General features: G+C 37.5%; 1 protein-coding gene across 1 annotated transcript in view; it reads right to left on the minus strand.

Moving 5' to 3' along the window:
• LAMA1 (laminin subunit alpha 1) overlaps positions 1 to 23,095 on the minus strand; it is a gene marked incomplete at its 3' end in the record, with an annotated part of 86,531 nt that overhangs the window by 32,853 nt on the left and 30,583 nt on the right. Inside the window, exons 14-33 of the mRNA XM_081996639.1 lie at positions 22,966 to 23,077; positions 21,953 to 22,063; positions 21,079 to 21,206; positions 20,393 to 20,479; positions 19,932 to 20,143; positions 19,313 to 19,419; positions 18,141 to 18,321; positions 16,697 to 16,833; positions 13,879 to 14,115; positions 11,313 to 11,456; positions 10,765 to 10,944; positions 9,969 to 10,154; positions 8,970 to 9,097; positions 7,789 to 7,909; positions 7,506 to 7,643; positions 5,654 to 5,775; positions 4,657 to 4,743; positions 4,201 to 4,394; positions 3,051 to 3,193; positions 83 to 181 (exon numbers count right to left, since the gene is read on the minus strand). Coding sequence (XP_081852765.1) covers positions 83 to 181; positions 3,051 to 3,193; positions 4,201 to 4,394; positions 4,657 to 4,743; positions 5,654 to 5,775; positions 7,506 to 7,643; positions 7,789 to 7,909; positions 8,970 to 9,097; positions 9,969 to 10,154; positions 10,765 to 10,944; positions 11,313 to 11,456; positions 13,879 to 14,115; positions 16,697 to 16,833; positions 18,141 to 18,321; positions 19,313 to 19,419; positions 19,932 to 20,143; positions 20,393 to 20,479; positions 21,079 to 21,206; positions 21,953 to 22,063; positions 22,966 to 23,077 — 2,854 coding nt within the window. The remainder of the gene's footprint in view (positions 1 to 82; positions 182 to 3,050; positions 3,194 to 4,200; positions 4,395 to 4,656; positions 4,744 to 5,653; positions 5,776 to 7,505; positions 7,644 to 7,788; positions 7,910 to 8,969; positions 9,098 to 9,968; positions 10,155 to 10,764; positions 10,945 to 11,312; positions 11,457 to 13,878; positions 14,116 to 16,696; positions 16,834 to 18,140; positions 18,322 to 19,312; positions 19,420 to 19,931; positions 20,144 to 20,392; positions 20,480 to 21,078; positions 21,207 to 21,952; positions 22,064 to 22,965; positions 23,078 to 23,095) is intronic.

Genomic DNA, 23,095 nt, shown 5'->3' on the forward strand with positions numbered 1-23,095 from the left:
ATGTCTAAACAACTCCGACATTTATGACATCCATGCTATGGATTTCTCCAGAAAGGCTAAGAAAAAAGGAGCCAGCACCTACCTCTTCATGCAGCTGATCAATTCTTCCTGATGAACTCAGAAGACTTTCTTTTGCTGTAGCTAATGAGTAAGCTAGATTTTCTCTAGGAACTATAGACCCCTATAAGAAACAAGAAGAAACAACACACTGTAATTTAAGGACTTTGTTGCATGTCGAGAAAAGTTCTGGGAAGAAAATAACTATGTGCACTATTGAGATCATTTATATGTTTTAAATGACTGATTTGCAAAGCACATAAGATGACAAAGTATTGACACACTTTGCATCGACTGTGTGTAATTTCTTGAAATAAGGAAACAATTCTCTGTATCCAGCCATGTCATACTTTCAACTGAGTAATAAAAAGGAAGCCTAATTTCTGCTTTCCTGATTCTCAATTTCACCACAATCTGAGCTGTCCAAATAAGCTACTCTGCAAAGTTCAAAGGCCCAAATTAAATGCTTCCACACAGTCCCACAGCTGCTCCTGTGTCAGCAGCTGGTCTTATCAAAGCAGATGCACCTAAGCTATATCTCTGAGGATGACCCTGGAGAGCTCTTTGTTTCCATGTCAAAAGCCAGTGCATGACACTCAGGAGTTTGGGATATTGGTCCCCCCAGACATGATAAGGTAACACAAGCAGGCCTGTAGATCCTCTCACCAAGATAAGAGAATAATAGGCTGTATTTGGCTTCAAGGTCACCTCAAAACTGCCCTACATGGCAATAAATAGGCCATTGTACCCAAGTGTATCATATTTGATACAGTCAAGGCCTGCAACAGAATACCACTTCTCTAAAGATGCAAAGAAACTTAAAACATCTCTTACAAAGAGAGCGAGCCTGGGAAAGGTTATTTTTAAGATTTCAGATGTTTCAGAGCCAGCCATTGTAAATATCATAATAAGTATCATTTTGCTCATTTCAAGAATACGCGGGATTATCCAATAGCCTTGTGTCAAATGGAAATTTCTGTGACTTTTCCTCAGGATGAAGACAGAACAAGTGAAAGAAAAAAAGGAAGCTGAAGCTCTTGAGCCTCCTGGGATAAAGCACAGCAAGGTCCCTTTACAAGCCCAGTTCAAAAACCCAGAATGGGACAACAAATATGTCTAGGTATGTCAGGTGGAGTAAACCACGAGGCTTTCACTAGAAAAATAGAAATACTTAAAGTCCTCAGATAGACTGGAAATGCAGAAGCAATGAGTAGATGATCTGATTTGGTAACTTTCTCATTATTGAAAGACCCACACCTAATGCATAGAAAAGAAGAAATACTCAAGTTCCCAAGCAACAAACATGAGGCAAAGATGCAATACAGTGCAGGGGACAGCCCTTCAGGGAAGATCTGTAATGCACATAAACTTGGGGATTTCCTGGCTTCCAGCTACAGTTACTCTGGTACAAGGCAAAACAGAAGGTAATCTTTGATTAGCCACAAAGAGGGGAATACCTGCTCCCAAACAGAGAAAAAAATTACAACACTACCAAATTACCCTCAAGATCAAGCTGTTTAAAGAACATTGTGGCCATACATAAACAGAACTGACATCATAATAACAAGAGGTTTTATATCACTTTTAGCATCCCCCTTCCAAGAGAGTGACAGCTGGCTTTGATTTGATTTAACATAAAAAAAATATACATACTAAAGAAGAAAGTTAAACTGCTTTTATTTTTACCTAAGATTTTACTTTGTTTTATAATTAAAGTGCTAAATAAAAGCTACATACTGAATAATGTTTATAGTGTCCCAGAAGACAATGCTCCTATACAAACACAAAACAATTACAGAAAGCAAGTCAACTGTATCCTTAAAGTATTACAATAATTCAGTACATTTATGCCCTATGACAAAAAACAAGGGAAGCATAACTGAAGCTTTGTAACTAAAATGTTAACAACTAAGACTAAAGGGTAAGAGCATCTCTGGTGAAGCATAAACACGTAATTTAATGAAGCTTGCCTTCAGATATTGTAATTATTAACATTAAGTACATTGATTCCATCTGCCTTACATCTTAAATAATAGAAATTTTAATTCAAACTCTTAATTTGGCAAAGCTGGAAGCACAAGAAGGCTTGAATGATTTTGTTGTGATATGGTGGAATACAAAGAAGATAGCTTTGCTTCTGTCTTAGACTTTCTCCTGCTTGACATATTGCTGAGCAGACTCTTATCAATAAATGTGCATATTTTAGTGGTCATGAAGTAGGGAGAACTCTGTTTACATCTGGCTTCATGCAGAGATCATATGAACTTAATCCACAGCAACAATAAAAATGACCTTCTAGAATCACAAAATGTGGTATTTCATGCTTTGTTTAAGGGGGAGAGGAGCTGGAAGTGAACTTTGTCACAAGCAGCCTAAAAGTGTCCAACACTGTAGCATTCTTCCTGGCTTTTGTGTCCTGGGATGGAGGACAGATTAAGGCACTTGCACTGTCAACACAAGCAAAAGGAAAGCCAACTGCTGCATCCCAGGCACCCTGGCTAATTGAGAAGCAGCCTGCCACTCTAGTGGAGGACTCTAGGGGAACCAAGCCTTGAGGACTATGGCTTGGCAGCTCTTCAAGCAAAGGGACCAAAAAAGGAAAAGACGTGGCCTGATGTTTCTATTTCACTGCTGATAATTATTCCCCTGGTTTTCAGTAGGTCTGGGCCAAGTTTTACAGATCCACATAATCCAGGTGAAGCACATACATCTAGCCCATTCAGTAATCACAGTGCTGACTGACAAATATATTCATCCACTTATTTAAATGCTAGTACAACGAATGAAAAGAAAGTAATACAGGCAGCTAAATAATTCAAGATATATTTCTATACCAAACGTAATGGTCTTAATCTGGTATCACTTACATATACACACATTCAAGCCATGAACTTCAGGAGGACTTCTGTTAAATTACTGTCAGACGTGACTGGCTGAAAGTTTTGCTTTAAAGGCATGATTAAGTATTTCTAATATTTGTGCTTTCATTTTACCTTCAGATGTTTTGTTGCATTCTCCAATTCTGACAATATCCCATAGGGCACATGAGCAACACCAGTGAGGTTGACAGAAAGTATGGCCTTGTTGAGATTATCCAAACTGTTTAACAAAACTCCAGTGCAGTTGTCATCACAAGCTAAATAAAGCATTTTAAGAGGAGGAAGCAAAATTAGTATTAAAAAGAAGTCACCAAATACTGAAATGTATTTTGATTTACACAGTACCTGCCTTTACTTTTTGAGTTAAGAGTGATTAAGTACAATAATTTTGAGTATACAGATTTATAGTGTTGCCCTCCCCCTTCCTGCCCCAATAGTGGACCTATTCCAAACATACTCTCCTTAGGTTAGCAAGCATTCAAACCTCACTGATCCTGCTGGCTACTGAGCTGCTTGCTGTATTATAGACTTATTGAGCCTATTTAGCTATATTGCTATAAATCCACTGATGCCACTGACACTCACTCAAACTGAGGAATACAGGAAATCCAAGCCTATAGTGGTGTAATTCCATTTATTTCTTGGGTTGTTTTTTGTTTGGTTGTTTTTTTTTTTTTAACTTCTACAAAACAAAATCCAAGTCCTAAATCCCAATTAATTTGAAAACCAGATTACTGTACTTGCTCTATCTTTCAGCTATCTACCCTCTCACATAAGGAATTACATGACTAATTATTGGAGGAATATGATTAATCATTGGGGGGAATGCCTACATACCTGGGATGACTCCAAAAGTATTATTACAGCAACCTTACATCCAAAGAGTCAATGACACAGGAGTTCAACACTGTCAAATAAAGGTATGCTATAGACAGCAAAAAGTATTAAAATTATCTTTCCTTAAACTTGTCTGTAGCACTAAATAAGCCCTTTTAAGGATTAACTGCTTGTCTGATGTTATAATATCCACTGTAGTTTCCTCTGTGTTCGCAGAATAGTTGAGGTTGGAAGACACCTCTGGAGATTATCTATTCCAAGCCCTCCCTGTTTTACAAAGATATTAAGTTGTTAAGATTTCTCTCCTTTCATAGAAAGAATAGGGCCTCACATCGTAAAAACATTCAAGAAATAATCACATGCACATAAATATCACTGGAATAGACCAAAGCCCATTGGGAAAGTAAACAATTTAAAAACCACCTACAAACACACTCATCTTCCACAAGTAGATGTCTCTCTTCACACTCCTCACAGAGCTGTCCTGTCACACCTTGCTTACAGAGGCACTGGCCAGTTGCACGATCACAGTTAACATGAACAGAGCCACTTGGATTGCACCGACATGGATGGCAGCTGCCACCTGGAAGCTGAGGGTCACCATAGTAGCCAAGGGAGCACCTACACAGGGAGGAATGGGACACTGAACATTAGATGATATTGATCATAAAATTAGATGTGGTATTTATCTTTGAAAATCACTGGTAGGTTTCTAATTAATGGCTTCTTAACAGTAACTAACGAATCACTCTAAGTCCTTGTACACTTACTCATATATTTATTTATGAACACTGAATAATCCGTTCCAAGTACAAATATGGCTCATATTAATAAAACCGTCCTTGGGAGCTGGGGATAAATAGGGACATCATGTGTAACTCACCTTTCACAGTACTGTCCTTCATATCCTGGGAGACAAGCATCACAGTGATAATCCTGAGCACCTTTCAGGACACAAGTGGGACTAAAACTGGAGGAAGGATAAACAAATACCTGCTAGCACATAAATGGAAGACCATACAAAGACAGTGAACACCTTCAGCCACAGGTTAAATATTGTAAGCAACAGCATCCTCTGCTCAGTCTGATGCAGTACTCTAGAAGTTGTACTTTAAATTATTTTTCCTGAAAAAGTTTGCTTTCCCGATGCAACTCCATTACTGTACAACATGCTAAAGCATCTTATGGCTTTCCTTTTAAAAGATAAGACAATGAAAAATGGATGCTGCATGATATGGCTATAGTATATATCTAACTGAAACTTGCATGAGAACATGAGAGCTGCTAGACTCTTACTCTGATTCAATTATCCAAAAAGCAAACAACAAACATGCTTTCCAAGCTTCTGGGGAAAAAACCAGTCTGCACAGCATTTTGATTTTCAAAATAAGAAGTTAACTGCTCCTCTACCAAACAAACAGATATATACATTTCAAACAAGAAAGAGTTCTTGCTCTTCCCTTGGGACTCATCTCATGAAAAGTTCCTGCATTGACTGGAGATGCTCACAATCTTTGTAAATACAAAAGCATTATTTTTTTAACGAAAACCGAGACCAACATTTGAAACTAAAACATATCAGAGCAACTTACTCCATTATCTATAAAACATTCCATGTGGCTGATCTACTCTTCGAGGAAAAATTGGCTTACCAGTTAACATTTTTATTTTAAAGCCTCACAGAGTTACCTACACTAGCTGTGTACAACTCAGAATTGTAAGCTCCATTTACTGAAATAGGTAGCTTCCAAATGTCTAAAAATTAAGGACATGTAATAACTAACTCCTGTTGTCATAGCATGGGGGGAATAGAAGGCGAGACATACAGCACAAGAAATCCGTAATGCTAAAATGTACATTGGATTTATAAGTTTGGTTACCTAACAGGGTTGGCTCTGGGACAGGCACAAAGAGAGCAATCGTTGACAGATCCAGTTACTTTCCCATAGTAGCCTGGCGCACAAGCACTGCAGTAATCACCAACTGTGTTATCTCTGCAGTTCTGATACACAAAAAGGAATTCAGATAGATTAAAACAACAACAAAACAACAAGAGGAACTTTATCTTCCCCCCAATCAATAAACATATACAGTTTCCAGCAATCATTTCTAAATGTCATTACCCATTGGTCAGCACTCTCTGAGTGGAGGAAACTTTTATGCAGAAATTAGCAGAATGCCAGCATATTTTCTCTTATGTGAATGCCCCCTCAGGCAGGCTGACCTAATTTCTGTTACAAATTTCCATTAAGGTTTATGTATTTCTGCTTCTATTAATCCAATTCAGGCAAGGAAATCATAATACAAAGCAACTCCCCCCGCCCCCCCCCACAAAAAAAAAAGCAGCAACTGATGGAAAAATTAAACAGGATACCTGGATGAAAAATGCAAGTTTCAATGTTTCAGCAAATGCATTTGAATATTATAAACCAAGGACCATCCCCAGTTAGGATTCACAGACACTACATTTAATTTGTCAACAACACTGATCTATAGACAGAGCTATTAATATTAAAACACTAAATCAGTATTATAAGCATAATTCAAGTGACTAGTCCACTAAATATATAAAATTCAGTTTCTCCTTCCCCCCCCCTCTTTTTTCTTTTTTTTTTTTTAATTCATATTCTTGCAAGTGTGTATGTTTTAGAGATTAGTTGAAGACAGTAAGCAGTAGCAATGCAGCCCCCTACTGTATGGGAGCAGAAGTCAGAGGTGAAGAACATCTCTTTTGTCTACACTACTCATCCAGAAATGTCTAAGTAGTAATCTCAACACGTAGGTGACTTGTCACCCCTGCAAAAAGAAGCTGAGAGGAAGAATGACTAGTATTCACTAGTGTGAAAGACCTATGTGTTTTGGCCGTGTAGAAATGAGAACAGTAGTTCTCACTCATGAGATACATTACTTTAGGACCAATCTAAAAGCGGAAGAATGGTTTACATAAGCCTGAAGGACTAAGGAAACTTACTTTAAAAACCGACTTCAAAAATTATTTCAGCAGAAATTGACTTCAAACTAATCAATTTACCAATGGAAAAAAAAAAAAGGCAACTGAAAAAATCTTTAGGAAAGAATATTGAGCCATACCAGAGAACAGACTTAATGTATCTTATTTGGTTAGCTGAGAATTTGCTGTCTGCAGGGCTGTCAGCCCACAAGAGAGGCGCAATGTGTTAGTCAGATGTGGCTCCTCTTTTGCATCTTTTAGGATAAAATGAGAGAAGCGAGCAAATTAACTTAGTTGAGGTGTATCATTTTACTAATTTTGTCTCTGGGAGTTAAAAAACCCTCACTTAAAGCTGCCCAGAAGATTCTCTCCCTGAGAGACAAAGAATTTGATTTTGACCTAGTCTGTGGTGTGGTATGGCTTACTGCTTCCTTTTCTACTTTTTTGGTGTGACTAAGCAGACCGTGGCCAGACCAAGGACAGAAGCCCAAAAAAATCTCACGGAAAAACAGATAAACTGAACTGATACATAAGTTATTTGTAAAGTAAAATAAAAAAATAGTTAATTATTTCAAAGATGTTAGTGTCCAAAACGCTTGATAATTTTACTGAATGGACCCTAAGGGAAATATTACTCAGATTTTCCATTTTTCAGAGTTGAGGGGAAATTATACTTTATCCACATAGCACAGCCATATACTTCTCCAAGAAACTCTTTCCATAGGTTACTGCCATTGTATGCTCAGGTGAAAACAATAGAAAAATGTATAAATTGTACATACCAAGCACTTTCCACTTCCAGGATCACAAGTTTCACTGTGGTTGTTGCAATGACATGGCACACAAGGTGCTATCGAAGCATGAGGCTCTTTTACACCGAGTTCTGTATGCTTTCCCCTGTAGTATCCTGGAGCACAGCTCTATTTGTAAAGGGAATAAAACACATTAAAAAAATTATCATGGCTATCAATAGTTACAAACAATTTAAAAAGCCATTTAAGCAATTTTTTTTTATTATCACACTATTAGACACACAAACAGGATTCAAGGATTCTGATTCTGTACCTGACAGGACAATCCAGAATAACCAGTAGGACATCTACATTGCTCTACAAGATGAGTTCTAGCTCTGCCTAGATGCATTTCTTCAAACTTCACTGCAGTTTCCATTGAGATATTTGCAATTCTACAAGATATATGCAGAAGAGAGCATGAACATCTAGAGAAGTTCTAGGAGCAAAACTGATAACCAAACATTTTTATTCTTCAACGTCAGGGATACCATACATAATCTCCCACGATGCCATTTTCCCCATGCAAATATCTCAATAAAATCTCAAGATTCTTTACATATTTATGGAATTTCAGGACCTACAAGAAACAAATCAGAAGTACGTCAAAGTAATATAGGTTGATTCCCACTGGTCTGCACAACTTGACAAACCCACCATGCAAGAGTATGTATTTCAGCCTCAGAAACACTAGACAGAAATACATCTGTTTTGTCCTATGGGTTTTTGCACAGAGCTAACAAAGAGATAGTTGAGGGCCTGTGAATCAAAAACAATCCCAAATCTGGAGATGGAATCACACTTCTTTGCAGCCGTGAAGATGTACAGATATTGGGTTTTCACTGGATGCATCTCTGCTTGTCTTGTTAGTTTCTGAACTGACAGATGCAATGACTATATCCCATCTCTTCCCTCTCATTAGGAACCTAGTTCTGTTCAAAATGGCAGTAAAATGCTACCATTCTGAGGTGTGAATATTTTACTACCACTGGCCAGAATTCATAAAGCTACAGGAGAGACCTAGATTGGTACAAACCCAAGAACACAAGGGGCCATGTGTTTCAACTGAAAAAAAAACAAATAAAAATATCAATACCCATGAAAATAAGATGGGAAATAAATAATTTAGAAAACATCTAACTACATCAGCCATACTGATATAGATAAGGATATGATATAGACCAGCCAACACTGCATCAGCCTGTAAGGCTCTGTGCTTCTTTATGGGTTTTTCTATCAAAGTAAGAAGCAGAGACATTTAGTGTTTCACAGAAAGAATTAAAGAGGGATTCTGCTGCCGTTAAAGGTCATAAATGTTTTCTTATCAGAGGAAGAACATAAGTCATAAATAGGAAATTGGAAATTTCTCTAATTTGAGTTAAATATTTACTGTATAGCTCAGTTGGGACTATTTCTAAGTTAAATTACAGTAAATGTAATCAGAGATTGCTTTACCTGCTTTGCTGTAATCCTTGGCCATAAGCTGCCTTGATAAGGATGTATTCAACATTGCTTAGCACAGACATGAAGTCGGAACGTAAGACAGGCTCATCAGACACAGAGTTAAAATACTTCCAAGAATCCTAGGGGAACATAACGCATATTATTAAAACCATGAGTGTTCAAGCTCACGTCAAGGCAATGGTCTGTTCCTCCTTTTGTGTTCTTTCAGAAATGCAGTTACAGTGACTATGTCTAAACTCTAGGCCACAGAAAATCCAAAATCTTGCTCCATGTTATAGAACAAGTTGGGTTTATGCCCTTTTTCCTCTCCTTCCCTGAACTCAAGTTGCATGACCAGTTCCTACAGGAAAGCAGTCCAGGCCTGCATGGCACAGCTTTTTCTGGCTATATCTGGAGAACCCAGACAGCCAAAAGACCAGGATTTCACAGCACTCAAATTATGTGCAGTTAGAAACAGGTGTTGTAACTGCATCCTGCCTCCTGTCAAGAAGAGAGACCTCACCTCAGCCGCCATCAGCAGAGAGTCCCATAGACCAAAGCAGGTCATTGTTATCTCCTCTGAAATCGTCAGGTGGGCATTACTGCAACTTATTATTCCTGCTATGCTAATATTCACGTCCCATGCGATGCTCCTAGGTGGTGAACGTAACATACAGGCTACATAATTATGAGACTGCCCAAGATTGACAATATCCACCTGCCTGTCACTTATCACTGAAATCTGAGTCTGTGTTTGAAAAGCTTGCTACAGCAACAACTTCAGCACTTCCAAAAGAGGAAGCGATGTCAAAATGTTATTTGCTGCTATAGTACAATATTCCCAGCATTTTTTCCCTAAAATAGATGCATTTTAATCCAAGTGTTCTATTTACTTACCTTATTTGAAATCAGCTATGTATTTTTTCCAAAGTATTTTATTAAATATGTAGAGCTTTTCTGTAAAAGCTCATGAAGGAAAGGCAATATTTCCACATCAATGTTTTGACTTACCTCCTTCATTTCTACTTCCTTGTCAGTTCTTACTCCGTTTTCTGGAGAAGGGATGTCTACATAGATGACCAACTTGCTGGTGTGACCTCCTTTCATTAGAATCTGTGGCTCAAAATTTGAGGTTCCAAAGCCATCCAAAGCATAAAAAGCAACAGTATATCTCAGCTTTCCTCCATAGGCCATGAGCTGTTTGGATAAAAAATTGTCACTTTTATTTATTCCAAGGTTAGAGTTACTAGCTGAAAATATTTTAATGTCATCAGTTGACTTGAGAAGTGTCAGTTCTTTGAAGAATTGGCAATAAAACATGAAAATTGACTTAAACTCAGCAGTTTTTGCACCAAGGTTAAATGCATATTTATAAAAAGCAGTCTGTTTCTTATTTTAGGCCCTTTCAAGGTGTGCACTCAATTTTAGTTTAATTCCTAAGCAATATAGATTCCACAATCTGTATACTGAATCTAGCACCAAGGTTGAAAACTCTTTCAGGTTTCAAAAGTAGAATTGAATACATCACTCTTCCCCCCCATATGATCTCTGAAGAGTAACATGGTAATTAAATATGGGTGTTACCAATTTCCAGGGTCAACAAAAATCTCATTAGGAAAGGGTAATGTAAACTTACTGTTTTTGCTTTCTATAAATAAGTTCAATCACCGAATGTTTATACTATTATGACCTACAAGAATAGAACTAACACAGAAAAATGTTACCAAGATAAAGTGACTATTATACAATAAAGGAGTGACAATGAAGAAATGGTCTAAAAAGCATTCAAATTATGTAATGGTCTTACCTGGTCTCCCTGAAACTGCCCTGGTAACCTCCAGTAAAATGTTTCTCTATTTAAGTATTTTCTGACTATGGCGGCATCCAGTAAAACATCAGGAAATTGTGAAAATACTCCTTCCACTGTTCCAGTCAGGTTACTCTGAGCTACTACATGCAGAATGGACTGATCTGGAGTCAAGGTTATCTGCAAAACAAAGAACAAGAGAATATTTTTGTTGAATGAATCTATCTCAGTGTAACATACTGTTAACAGTTTCAGCTGCTTTGAGATAGTCAATAGTCCATCTTAGCATAATAAATGACGAAACCAAAAAATTGGCAAACATGTTTCACAATTACTTTTCTTTTAAAAAGTGAAGAGTGAAACACAAGGCTTCAGAAATAAGACTATGACCACTTACCATTTGCTTTCTTTTTTGTTCTGCCACATGCCGTTACCTCCGTAAACATTCAGCCTGATTAATGAAATGTATGCAACCTTAGGTACCAGTGTGGTACCTAACACGAGGATAACACCAAACTACGTCTGTATATTGATGCGACTTTACTTACAGGAATTCTCACATGATCTTCTAGTTCCGAACAAAATGTGGACATCCCAAAACAGAAACATGGAGTACAACCTAGTGCATTGTTGGCAGACAGAGCAAAAGTTCCAGGTTTACACTCACTGCATTGTAGGCCAAATACATTTTCCTAGAGGAAACAAAAAAGAAAAGACACACCCCATAACAGCACACTTATGTTGCTTTGCTAGCTGAATGAAAGATGGTTCTTTTTGGAAGAAAAAATAGTTGCTATGTAAACTACATAACAGGAATTCAATTATTGTATCTATTCTGTTTTACTATGCAGTATATTATTTTTTCATTATTTTCCAAGGCTGTTTTTTTTTCTTTTTTTTTAAAAAGGAACATTCAAACTGAACTCACGTATTCTAGTTTCTAGCAAAAATTAGCTGCTATACATTTCCATTCAAGACAAAAATCTACACCACCCCACCCTATCTGGAAAACAGGCTCTTAAAGCCAAAGAAACTGCTCAGTATTAATAGGAATTGGGGGACCTATTCCCAAGCATCTGTTTTTGCACTCAATTCCCAACTGGTAAGTCCAACTTGAAGAAACATGCAAAACTACGGTCAGTGCCCACTGGCACCTTTAACCAGAAGGTTGGAGAGAGACCTATGAAGTCATAGATTTGTTGCCTTGAAGTAAGTTATTTTCTACCACTTAGTCTTTCAAGAACAGATTCATGCCTTTTCCGAAAAATCTATACTACTCAATCTCTGTATTTAATGTTTCCACTTTGCCAATTCAGACTTCACTATTAACAATATATGTGAATTATTCGTAAGCACTGCCATTGGTTATAGCACAGGACACAAATTTGAACTTGCAACATAACCACATTTTAAAAAAGTTGAGATTCTCCATTTTGTATCTGTTGGTTTCTTCCTATCATTAGTATCCTCAAAAGAGCAAGGTTCTGTGATCTGAATCAATGTGCTGTTCCCAAACCTAATAAAACCGTGTGCGTCTGAGCAGAAAACACTTCTGTATTTCATTCCATTTGTATAATGAGGATAATAACATAATAGATTTTTCACTGGAGTTTTCTATCATTTAATTAGTTTTTTAAAATGCTTTCACATCTAGAATTGAAGAATCTGTAGAAGTGCTGTCTACACAAAGAATGAAGTAATTCATTGCCAAAACAGCACGTAGGGAATTTAAACTTTTAAGTTAAAGAAAAAACAACCTTTTATCAGAGATTGTCTGTTCAGAAACTTAAGATGATGTCAATTAACATGACCTGCACTCAGCACCGCAACTCTTGCAACAAAATATTCCTAGACTTTATGAAGGAATGGTTTTCCTCGGCTTGAGGTAGAAACACTTTGATTGTATTGCTCATTGCATTAGAACACTTTTACCTATTTCAGCTGGTTCTTCTCCAATGTTGTATGTGTACTGAAAAAAACCCCACTTTTAAATAGCAATAATGCACATGAGTTATCAACTATTATTACTGGAACTATTTGCAAAGCAAAATGCAATTGTAGAAAAAAGCATGTGGGATAAATGAAACACATAAAAATTGTATCATTAAAAATGGTTCATATGGCATTGTTCTTGGTATCAGAAGGCATTTACATCATACAGAGAAATATAGTGACACTGAAGTCACTAGCACCATTCTCATATATTTAACAACATTTACAAAAATTTTTTTCCCAAAACCCATGGCCAGTGCTTAATCTTATTCAAGAGACAGAAGGAAATCTAGGAGCAAAAGGAAAAGCAACACAAATGCATCCTAAATCATTTCTACCTTACAATACTAATCCATAAAAAGAGGACTCTGAATATACGACAAGATGGCGTAGTTACAGAAGTTCACTTAATACAGAATAAACAAATGGATCTTATATTGAGCAAATGCAATCTATTTGAATTTAGGACTGCAGTGAGACCATACCCGTGAAATACGCCAAATCCTGTACAAGACTAGAAAGACAACAGTCATTTTTCTATCAGATGTACAGTGGCTGTTTTGTAAACATAGCAAAGATTCAGCATCATTCAGCCAGAAATGACTTTTTGCTATTAGGCATATAGCCTGATGTATCCTGACTTCCTAACACACATCCACACATCAAATTCCAGGAATTCTCTCTAAAAGAGAACTACAGTGCTGTGCCACAATAATTTTATGATCGCAAACTGGAACTAAAATTACCTGACTATGTAAAACAAAACAAAGGGAGGAAGGACAGAAAAAACATCTAGTATTATCACAGGAATTTCTGAGAACAGAAATAACAATGCCATGTTGGTAATGTTGCTATCTCTTCTGCCTACAGCTGTGTTGTGTTCATCCAAAGTGGGGAACCTCACCTGGCAGTTTTTAAACCCAGTTGACTAATAATAAGACCTATTTATCACTGGTACAGAAAATCCTTTAGGGGTGATGTAGGTGTATTCAGAAATGTCTCAAAGAAGGAATGCAGATTGCCTTCTGAAGTCTTTTCAGCCCTACACCTTCCATGACTTTTATATTATAAGTGACCAGAAAACCCCAACGCTGTCCCAAAAGTGTCTGAATACTTCAGTACCTTGCAGGTACAGATGCCAGTTTCTTCTTCACAACCACAAAGTCCTTCAGTGTCATCACACATCTCCGCTTTGGTTCCCCTCAAGTCACAGTCACAGGCAACACAGTCCGGGTAGTCCCTGTAGCCTAGTGCACATCTGGAACAGGCTTGTCCTCCAAATTCAGCTTTGCACTGGCATTGACCTGTCAATACATCACACTGGAGACCAGCAGAACCAGTGTTGCTACAGTTGCAAGCCTTAGATGAAAAGAAGAAATGTTCATAAATAGCAGATCTTTAAGAACAATTTTGTTACAACCAAACCAGCACAGTAAATTTAGAGTAGCCCTTAAAACTCAATGTTTGTCAACAATTATTCTACAATAGTAAAGGGGAAGAACTTCCACATAGAAATGAGGTGGTTTGGTTTGTATTTGAACAAAGAACTGCATTCCAGTAAACAGTGGATGGCAAAAAGTAAGAAGCTCTGTTGATTCTCAAATCTGGGTTGGGAATCAAAGTTGAAGGAAAAAATCCAGAAGACTTTATTTAAAATACTATGCATTCAGTGCAGCAAGTAAATTAAAATAATGTTATATAAATGTCAGATGAAAGAAATCTGTAATACAATAATTTTATAAATATGACAGAAAAAAAAAAATCTTAATACTGACATTCTTTTAAGATTTCAAGGAGCATTAATAGCATCTACATCTTGCTCAAACTTATTTAGTATTTGATGAGGAATGAAGAATCTCATTGCATCCAAAGGTGGGAAGCTCAGCATGCACTGCAGCTCAATACCAAAGGAATACTGTTCCCTGTCAGAGTCCATCCTTCATTACGCAAATGAATAATAACAACAGGTTCAGGAATACGAACCTGTTATTACAAATATGCAAAGTGGATGTACTTAATTTGTCATTTTTTTTGAAGCAGACTGGATCTAATATTCAGTCTTACTTTCGTATCTGTGGTTACTTAACAAGCCCAATTGTGCTCTGTGGTTATTTCTAACAGTGCAGGCAAAAAGTACATTCCATCTATCACCACCTGACTGTGAGCATTTGCCCCGAGTCTTCTTTCCTCATCATCACAAAGACCCACAAAATCTATTAGCATCACTATGTATCCTTTAGCATTCTTCACAAGTTTTCTGCTCACCATTAGTACTCTTTGTATTAAGCAGTTTTCACTCTAGCAGCAAGGACTAGGTACTACACTGCTGAGTCTCACACATTTTATGACGTCTCTACAGCTCTGAACATCAAACCGTATTTTAGAGAACCATAATAACAGAAATAATTTACATGTACTTCGATCTCTATTTATATGTGATAAAGATAAATAAGGGCTCTAAGGTACAATTAACTGTGCTGCAGCACACGTGAAAAAGGCTGTAAGCAGAACATGACTACAGCTCTGCTCCATCACTGCACCCAGAAATGGATGCTGAATACCAAGAAAACTGCAAGAAATGGAGCTAGATGAAGTATCTCACTAGTGCAGTCCATTGTAAAAACAGACCAGCTGTGTTTCCAATAGCATCTCCCCAATATCATCCATGTGGAGAGCATGCAAGAGCCTTTCCCGGGTTTGCCAGTAGACATTGCACCAGACCTCAGCCTGGCACAGCTGACTATTGAGTGCAGGGGAGCCTCTGTTGGGACTGCTACCTGCAGACCACAGTAGTTTGTTGCATCAAGAAAGTAACTGAAATACCTCAGAGTAATTCATGTTAATTACTGTGAAGCTGTTACCAAAAGGAATACTAAACAATGGAGCAAAAGTGGTAGTTACATATTTAAACTTGATCATTGGCAAGTGCTGTGGAATCACCCTACGAAAAGGAGCACTTCAAGCGAAACGGACAGGGACCAGCCTGCTGTATTTGCAGAACTTTAGGCAAGAATGACAGTAGCTGGTAGCTGACAAAGCAGTGGCTTAATGACTGGCGCCAAGTAAGTTGCTATTAACTCATTAAGATGGTAAACTCTGAAGAGGTATTACAGGACTATTTTAATTTTTTAGCGTAAGGATGATAAAGAGAGAAAACGGAAAACAATTTTGCTGATACTTGTATTTGTCAAGTACTTACTGCATATAATGACAGACCTTGTCAAAGTGATTGTATTTGTGGTTTCTCCATTAAAATTACCCATTACATTCATGTAATTCTGAGGCTTTTAAAAATCTCAACATTTATAAAATAAAGATTGGCCCAATGCCGTACCTGACAGGAATTTACTGCCTGAATGTAATTGCGTAAAAGGTTACTACTCCTTGGATCTGTACTGAGTTGGCATAATACTGCTTAATCATAAATATTAAGCTGAAATAATGGGAGTTACCATTTCTCCATTCATGAAACATTAACCACCTTATATCATTTTAATTTTAAATACTCAGAAAAAAGCATGCAGTTACTTCCAAGAGAAAAACAATGAAATCTACGTTAAAACCATAATATCATGACTCCTTGATTAGCACAGAAACTATGCTGTTGCCAACTGTTGCTATAAATCTGGTTCACTATCACTATTTAAACAATTAGAAGTTAAAATACACACTTCAGAATTTTAATATGATCTATGCACCTACCCAGAATAGGCACTCTGATCAGTATTTTCAAAAACAGCGTTCTTAGAACGTTCCTCAATAAACACTTTATGGTCTGTTTTTTTGGTTTTGTGTGGGTGGGTTTTTTTTTTATGTGAGCATGTTGCACTAACAAGACAGAGAATAGAGATTGAAGTTCTCAAAACAAGAGTCCAATTCTGACATTAGTACAAGGCGAATTGCTTTTAACAGCCATGGCTTTTCAGACAGACTATCATACCTTGCATCCAAGTTTAGGGGAGATTCCCCAGTGATTTTCTTCACAGAGCTCACATTTTGGTCCCCGAGTGTGAGGGGGGCAAATGCATTGGCCAGAATCAGCATTACAGTTGTTCTGAGTATGAGCACAGTCACAGGCTGCAAAAGAAATAGGACCAAATGATGAACTGTGTCCTTGCTTTGGCTATAGAGAAGAAACTCCAAGACCACCAATAGTCTCACTTTTCTTAATTACGCAATACTGTTTATCCATCCCACTAGGAACTCCTTGCCATCCCTAATCACTGAGAAACAAATTATGACCACAGTGGCATTTTATCTTTTTATTGAAAGCCCATTATTGCTTCTTGACATAGCCTGTTTGGTGATTTGAAAAGCCGTACTGCATTTCCACAGGGGAATCAACAAAACCAAACAAAATTATTGTGGAGAAGAGTAAATTTGTAGGAAAAAGATTCTATTATAGAGGATGCAAAACTCATCAGGAGATATGATAATGTTCTCAGGCAAGTAAAAGGATTAATCTCAGGAATTAGTACTTTTCAAGAATTGCTTAGTGAATAATTGGGATAAATAACTATTTCTGTACTAACTGCTGCAGGAAGCACTTGTCTGTTTAACAAATGCTAAAAGCAGAAGTTCAGAAAAGTGGTTTTATTAATTGTTTAATAACATTTACAGAATTTGACACTGAAATGGTTAAAGGTATCTAAGAGATCTTTGAGTCTTAGTAAAAACAGAGTATATGTTCCAAAACATAATCCTATCACATAACCTCACCACAGATTTTGTATTACTATACTATTTGAGACATACAAAAAACATTTCTGTCAGGTTGGAGAAAAGGTAGGCATTCTTTCAGCTATACTGTGTTGGAAAAGGCATCTTATTAACATGATAAATTAGGTTTTTTGATGGCATGTTCTCTGTTTGGATTAATATTGTCCTGTGTATCATGACTAAAAATTGTACATACCCAGGTGATGATGGGAAAAAAACAGTCAGTCAATGACACATCTTATTGAAGTATAAAATATATGTTTAAGAATTAAATGAAAAAAGCAAGGTAAAATATGTTTATACTTACGTATACAAATATGTAATAGTAGCTCAACTTTAACAATTGCAGAAAAAAATAAGTTTTCTATTCTCTCTGAAGGACTGGAGGGTGTTGTAAAAAGAGACAAAGGAGCTACTGAGGAGGTAGTATTTCTCTCATGCAACCTTTATGAGTTGTTATTTCATAGTCACCATCTTTTACAAGGCACCACACAATAAACAATCAAAGAAATGTTTTGTTCCCTAGCTTAATGTATTAGAACACTATTCTACAGATTTTTCTGTATAGTCATCACAACACCTGACCTTTGCCAGAGTTTAACATTAAATTTATTGCTGAAAGAAATACCAGACAAACCCTGAAAGGATCATGGATTAGAGCTTACGTGTGCAGCCACCATCCTGAAATGAATGAAAGCCGTGAGCACAACGATCACACTTTTCTCCAGCCACTCCTGGTACACAGTGACACTGCCCCTGATGATTGCAGTCCTCGGAGACTGAGCCAAATCGACTGCAGTTGCAGGAAATGCAGCCAAGCCCAGTAAGCAGGCCATAATAACCATTCTGACAGACAGGAAATAAATACGTTTGAGCTATATTTAATGAATTTTTGAAAACAATACAATGTACACTCTTATTTTCTCTTGTTTACTTTCCCTGCTGCCTGACCTGCATGAATATTGGTCATTACTGTGTGATTGCTGTGCGAGGACTCCCTGGCCTCATCTCTTCACTGTTGCCAGCTATATGCAATATGCATTTGGGTGAAAAGCTGAACGCTGAAATGCTCTTGTGGTCCTCTAATCTCATCAGTGAGACTTTATGTTTTAAAGTCTGAGGTTATTTCAATATAAAGACTTCCATGAGGTGAGGGTGGGCTGTGCTAATCAGGCAGAGATTTCTGTGAATGTGAATGAAAGACCAGAACAGAGCATGTCAGTGACCTATGGTACATGTGGATTGAAAGGCATTTGGCTGGGCTGGCACAGGGGCAGTAACTGGGCACAGATTTCCTGCTCTGGTCTCTGAGGCAGTTCCACACTTCACAAAGGCTGGAAACTGCTGCTTAGTATCACCAGTGAGTATGTACTTGTTCTTTTAACAGGCCTGTCTTAGCTGATCCCCTTTTTGGTGTTCAGCCAGGATTTATTATGACCAACCGCATTCTTCAGACATTCCCACTTAGACTTCATTTTGCACAAGCACAGCACTAAGATCCCTTCAGGTCTGTTAGCAGTGTTCGGTTTGTTTTATCGGTAAGCCAACAGGACTGCATGCTGCCAGTCAGCACAGCACTAGCCTGAACACCCCTATTCAGAAGGGTGCTGAGCCAACTACATAGCTGCACATCTGCCAAGAGCACAGGCAGAGCAATTTGCAACCACAAAAGCCTGTGCAGACAAACTTTTGGTCTCCGCTCCAGCAACAGGTCCCCTCTCCCCTGAATATATTTGCGGTTATTATCTGTACCTGCTCTGAACAATATCTATAGATAAACTGGAAGACCAAGATGCAAGAAAATGTAGATATTAAAAACACATAAATATTTGCTTACCAAGCACTTATCACATCTTTCTCCGATCACATTTGATTTGCAGTGACAGAAGCCTGTCTCATGATGACAAGTACTTGAAAGGGAACCATTCACATGGCACACACAGGCTTATGTTTAGACAAAAAGAAAACAAATTAAAAAAAATCATTAGTGTCTATCTACATGCCTTCTTTATTATACAGAATTCCAAATTTGGTATATAACGTGTTTGACCTGTTTATCTCTCATAGATGTTAATATACTACAGTAATACCTGTAGTACACATTTGGGCTAAAAGATAAAAAATAAACACCTCTGAATAGATACATTTAAGATTTTTTTTTTCTCCCAGCCCTATATGTAACATTCAGAAGTAGGAAACGTCTACAGCAGGTCACTGGAGGGACAGTGTTAAGCACACCAGTAAGTTTCAGGAATATGAAGTGTCAGACCCTAGCATAATACATTCCTTCCTCAGGCTAACCCACCTCCATAGTTTTGAACCCGCACTTGCCAACTCACAACTTGAAAGTTAACTCTTTCAGAAAAGGTGCAGATCTCCCCATCCATTCTGCTACATGCACACCACATTTTGGCGTTCTTTAAATTTAAGTAATAAGAGTAATAATAGTAACTTACGACGACAATTTTTCTCAATCACTGCATCCCCATAATACCCATCAGCACACTTTTCACAGTGGTGACCTGCTGTGTTCCCCAGACATTTCAGGCATTGTCCTGTGAAGGTATCACAGTGGCCATCTTCTTGAGGGTTTATATTGCCATTGCATTCACAAGGAGCACATGATTGTCCAGGCATGAGTGGATTTCCATAGTAACCATTAGCACATCTGCACCAGAGATTAAAAACTTTATCAGCTGGAACGCAGTCATGTGAAACACTATCCCCACCCAAGGGAGTATTTCCTACTAAATTTTTAGCAAAATTGTCTCTGTATTACAAGCAAAGACAAAACAGGAAGGATAATTTTATTAAAAATGTTCTGTACATGTGGTATGACCAATTCAAGGCATGTAGGATAATGAACAGTTACTGATGACAAAGATAAAGATATTTTACTCAAAGCCAGTGTACATACCTTTCACACTGAGAACCAGTATAGCCTGGAAGACATTTGTCACAGACAACTCTGCCTCCTTCACTCAGCTGGCAAGTGGGACTGAAACTATCAACAATATTTATGGCAGTCAGTATCATTACACAGAATAACAAGACTTCTACAAACACTCTTTGAGTCCATGCACCTATCTATATAACCATGTAATTGAAAATTTTTCTAGGTTAACATCAATGCTTTAAGCATTACAAAATGTCATAATAAAGTTATAATTTTCAAAAACTCTTCCGAAGGTTTTTTCCTTTTAAAGGAAATGAAGATTTTAAAACTTCCTAAAAACCTGGCCCTCTTTCTAGTAAATCTGTCCAATTACTGTACCAAGCTCCTCTTTTTCACATGCAACACTGCTGTCCTTCTGTTGTTTTCTGAAAAAATATGAAAGATAACCGTGATTTTGCTGCCAAGTTCAAGGATAGGTTGAAGTATTACTTTCACCCTTCATGTACAAATGGCACCAGTTCCCTCAGCTTTTCTTAGCTCAGTCTACAAGTTGGTCTACTTGGAAAAACAATGCTTCTATGAAATACGTGCAAATAAAGAGGGAGAAAAAAAGGCCTTCTCTCTCCTTCAGATTTCACGACATTTTTTCTTTATCACTTTCTGATTTTGCTGAAGATGCAAAAGAATTTCTCACATAAGCAGCTTACTTATTTGCAGCAGAACTCAGAGGACATGCACAGGGCTGGCAGTCCTCAGAGGTTCCTTGGGATGGACTTCCATAGAAGCCAGGCAAGCACTGATCACAGAAAGGTCCTGTTGTGTTGTGTTGACAAGCCTGTGAGACATGGAAAAAGTCTTTTCATATTTACTCTTGAAAGTTTTTCAGCCCCTGAAGGACCCCTGCAGGAGTCTGCATGCAGTTAACATTCAAGGAGACAGCCACGAAGAACGGAGTAGACCTCTGAAAATAAGTGGGATTTTTTCCTGAGTTGTAACAACAAATCCTAATTGTTTCTTTCCTACATTTATAATATACTTTACACCATGAAACCAGCCACATTACTTATACACAAACATATTTTGCATATTGCACAGATTTGCAGTAACAAACTTCTTATATATTTCTTACTGGTGTTCAGCCATTTTATTTCTGTGACCTTTAAATTTCAGAAGAAATCTGAGAGCTAAATTCTCTCTTCAGAAGGTAATGTTTAATTTCCACTGATGTCAGTCACAAAAGATGCACATATATATGAAAACACATATTCACCCAAAACATTGCTTAATTTTGTTCCTTTCAGGAAAAGTTGTATTGTCACCTGCAGCAAGCAAAGTTAAGATTTTTATCAGCCAGTATATGGTGACATTTTTATCTTAGTTCTGACTACTCCCCACTTGAAATAGTAAACTGAAATAAACCCTTATTGGAGAACACTTTAACAATGAAAAGCAAGAAAAATAAACACTTGGTACCCATAGTTTGAAATTTCCATACACTGTAAACTTGTCTCCCACAGCCAAAATGTTCTCTTAATTCCTAAATAGATGCTTAAAACACAAACACTTTGAAGGATGACTTACAAAGCAAACACCATGAATATCACACTCTGTTGCATGCCCATTGCATTTGCAGGGTTGACAAATACCTCCAAAGAGTATTCCATCCACACGGTAGTACCCAGGGAGACAGGACTGAAAAGAAACGGGGAGGGTGGAGAAGCAGCAGCATTACATGTGTTAAAAGTACACATCAAAACATTTTCAAAGAGCCCACTTCCGACCACCCACCATCTGACTCATTCACACTGTGGCAACTGAATACTCTTTCAACTCTATTGATGTCACTGCAGCTCCTTCCTTGTGGTTGTTTTTTACTTGCACTGGATAAAGGGGATAAGAATTAACTCCATGAAACTTTGATTCAGCCCTTTGTCCCCTGGAGGCACATAAGTTAAGTTTTGTGCAGTTGAATATGTGAAGTTCTTTATTATGGAACAATAAAAACCAGATGTTGTACCTCCCCTGCAGAATCGTTAATGGTGCTATGACATAAGGCTTCGTACCAAAATTATTTGTCAAAATAATTCCTGCTATTCAGCACATGGTGCTCTGCCTCCCTAATCTTCTCTTCACAGATATATAAAACACCACCTTGTGTGATACATTTGACCCTTGTGGGATCTTCCAAAGGCTATCATTCCTCCCTGCTAAGATTCCTTATTGCTTCCATAAAGCTAATGACATAAAAGAGAAATAAACTGTACATGATTCAGATACAGGAAAAGTGCTATTAATGAGTAAGGTAAGCTCAAAATAGCTTCACAGAGCTTTTACAGCTGCTCCCTCTACAACACTGATGTTCTAAAGTGTATCATCATCCTTTAGTGCTACCAATTATTCAAGAAATAAGTTTAAAGTCTCATTTAGTTATTTGGAAGAAAATATCTACATCACTGTGTACAGTATAGTAGACAGCATTGCACCCCAGAACATATACTTTTATGGCAGTATAAAGGCAGCCTGCCTTTAAAACCTAGATCCTTTCAGATAGGAGATAAAATATTTTACACACATAAAATGCTGTAAGAGGTTACCTCACAGGATATTCCTGTGTAACCTTGAGGACATTCACAGAATTCCACATCTGGTGCTGAAGAAAGATCTATAACATTTGCACTTGCAGTATCCAGGGTCACAGAGTCCAGCCTAGGATCAAGCATGAAA

The sequence above is a fragment of the Phaethon aethereus genome (genome assembly GCF_964289735.1).
Source record: "Phaethon aethereus genome assembly, chromosome: 2".
Classification (NCBI taxonomy): Eukaryota; Metazoa; Chordata; class Aves; order Phaethontiformes; family Phaethontidae; genus Phaethon; species Phaethon aethereus.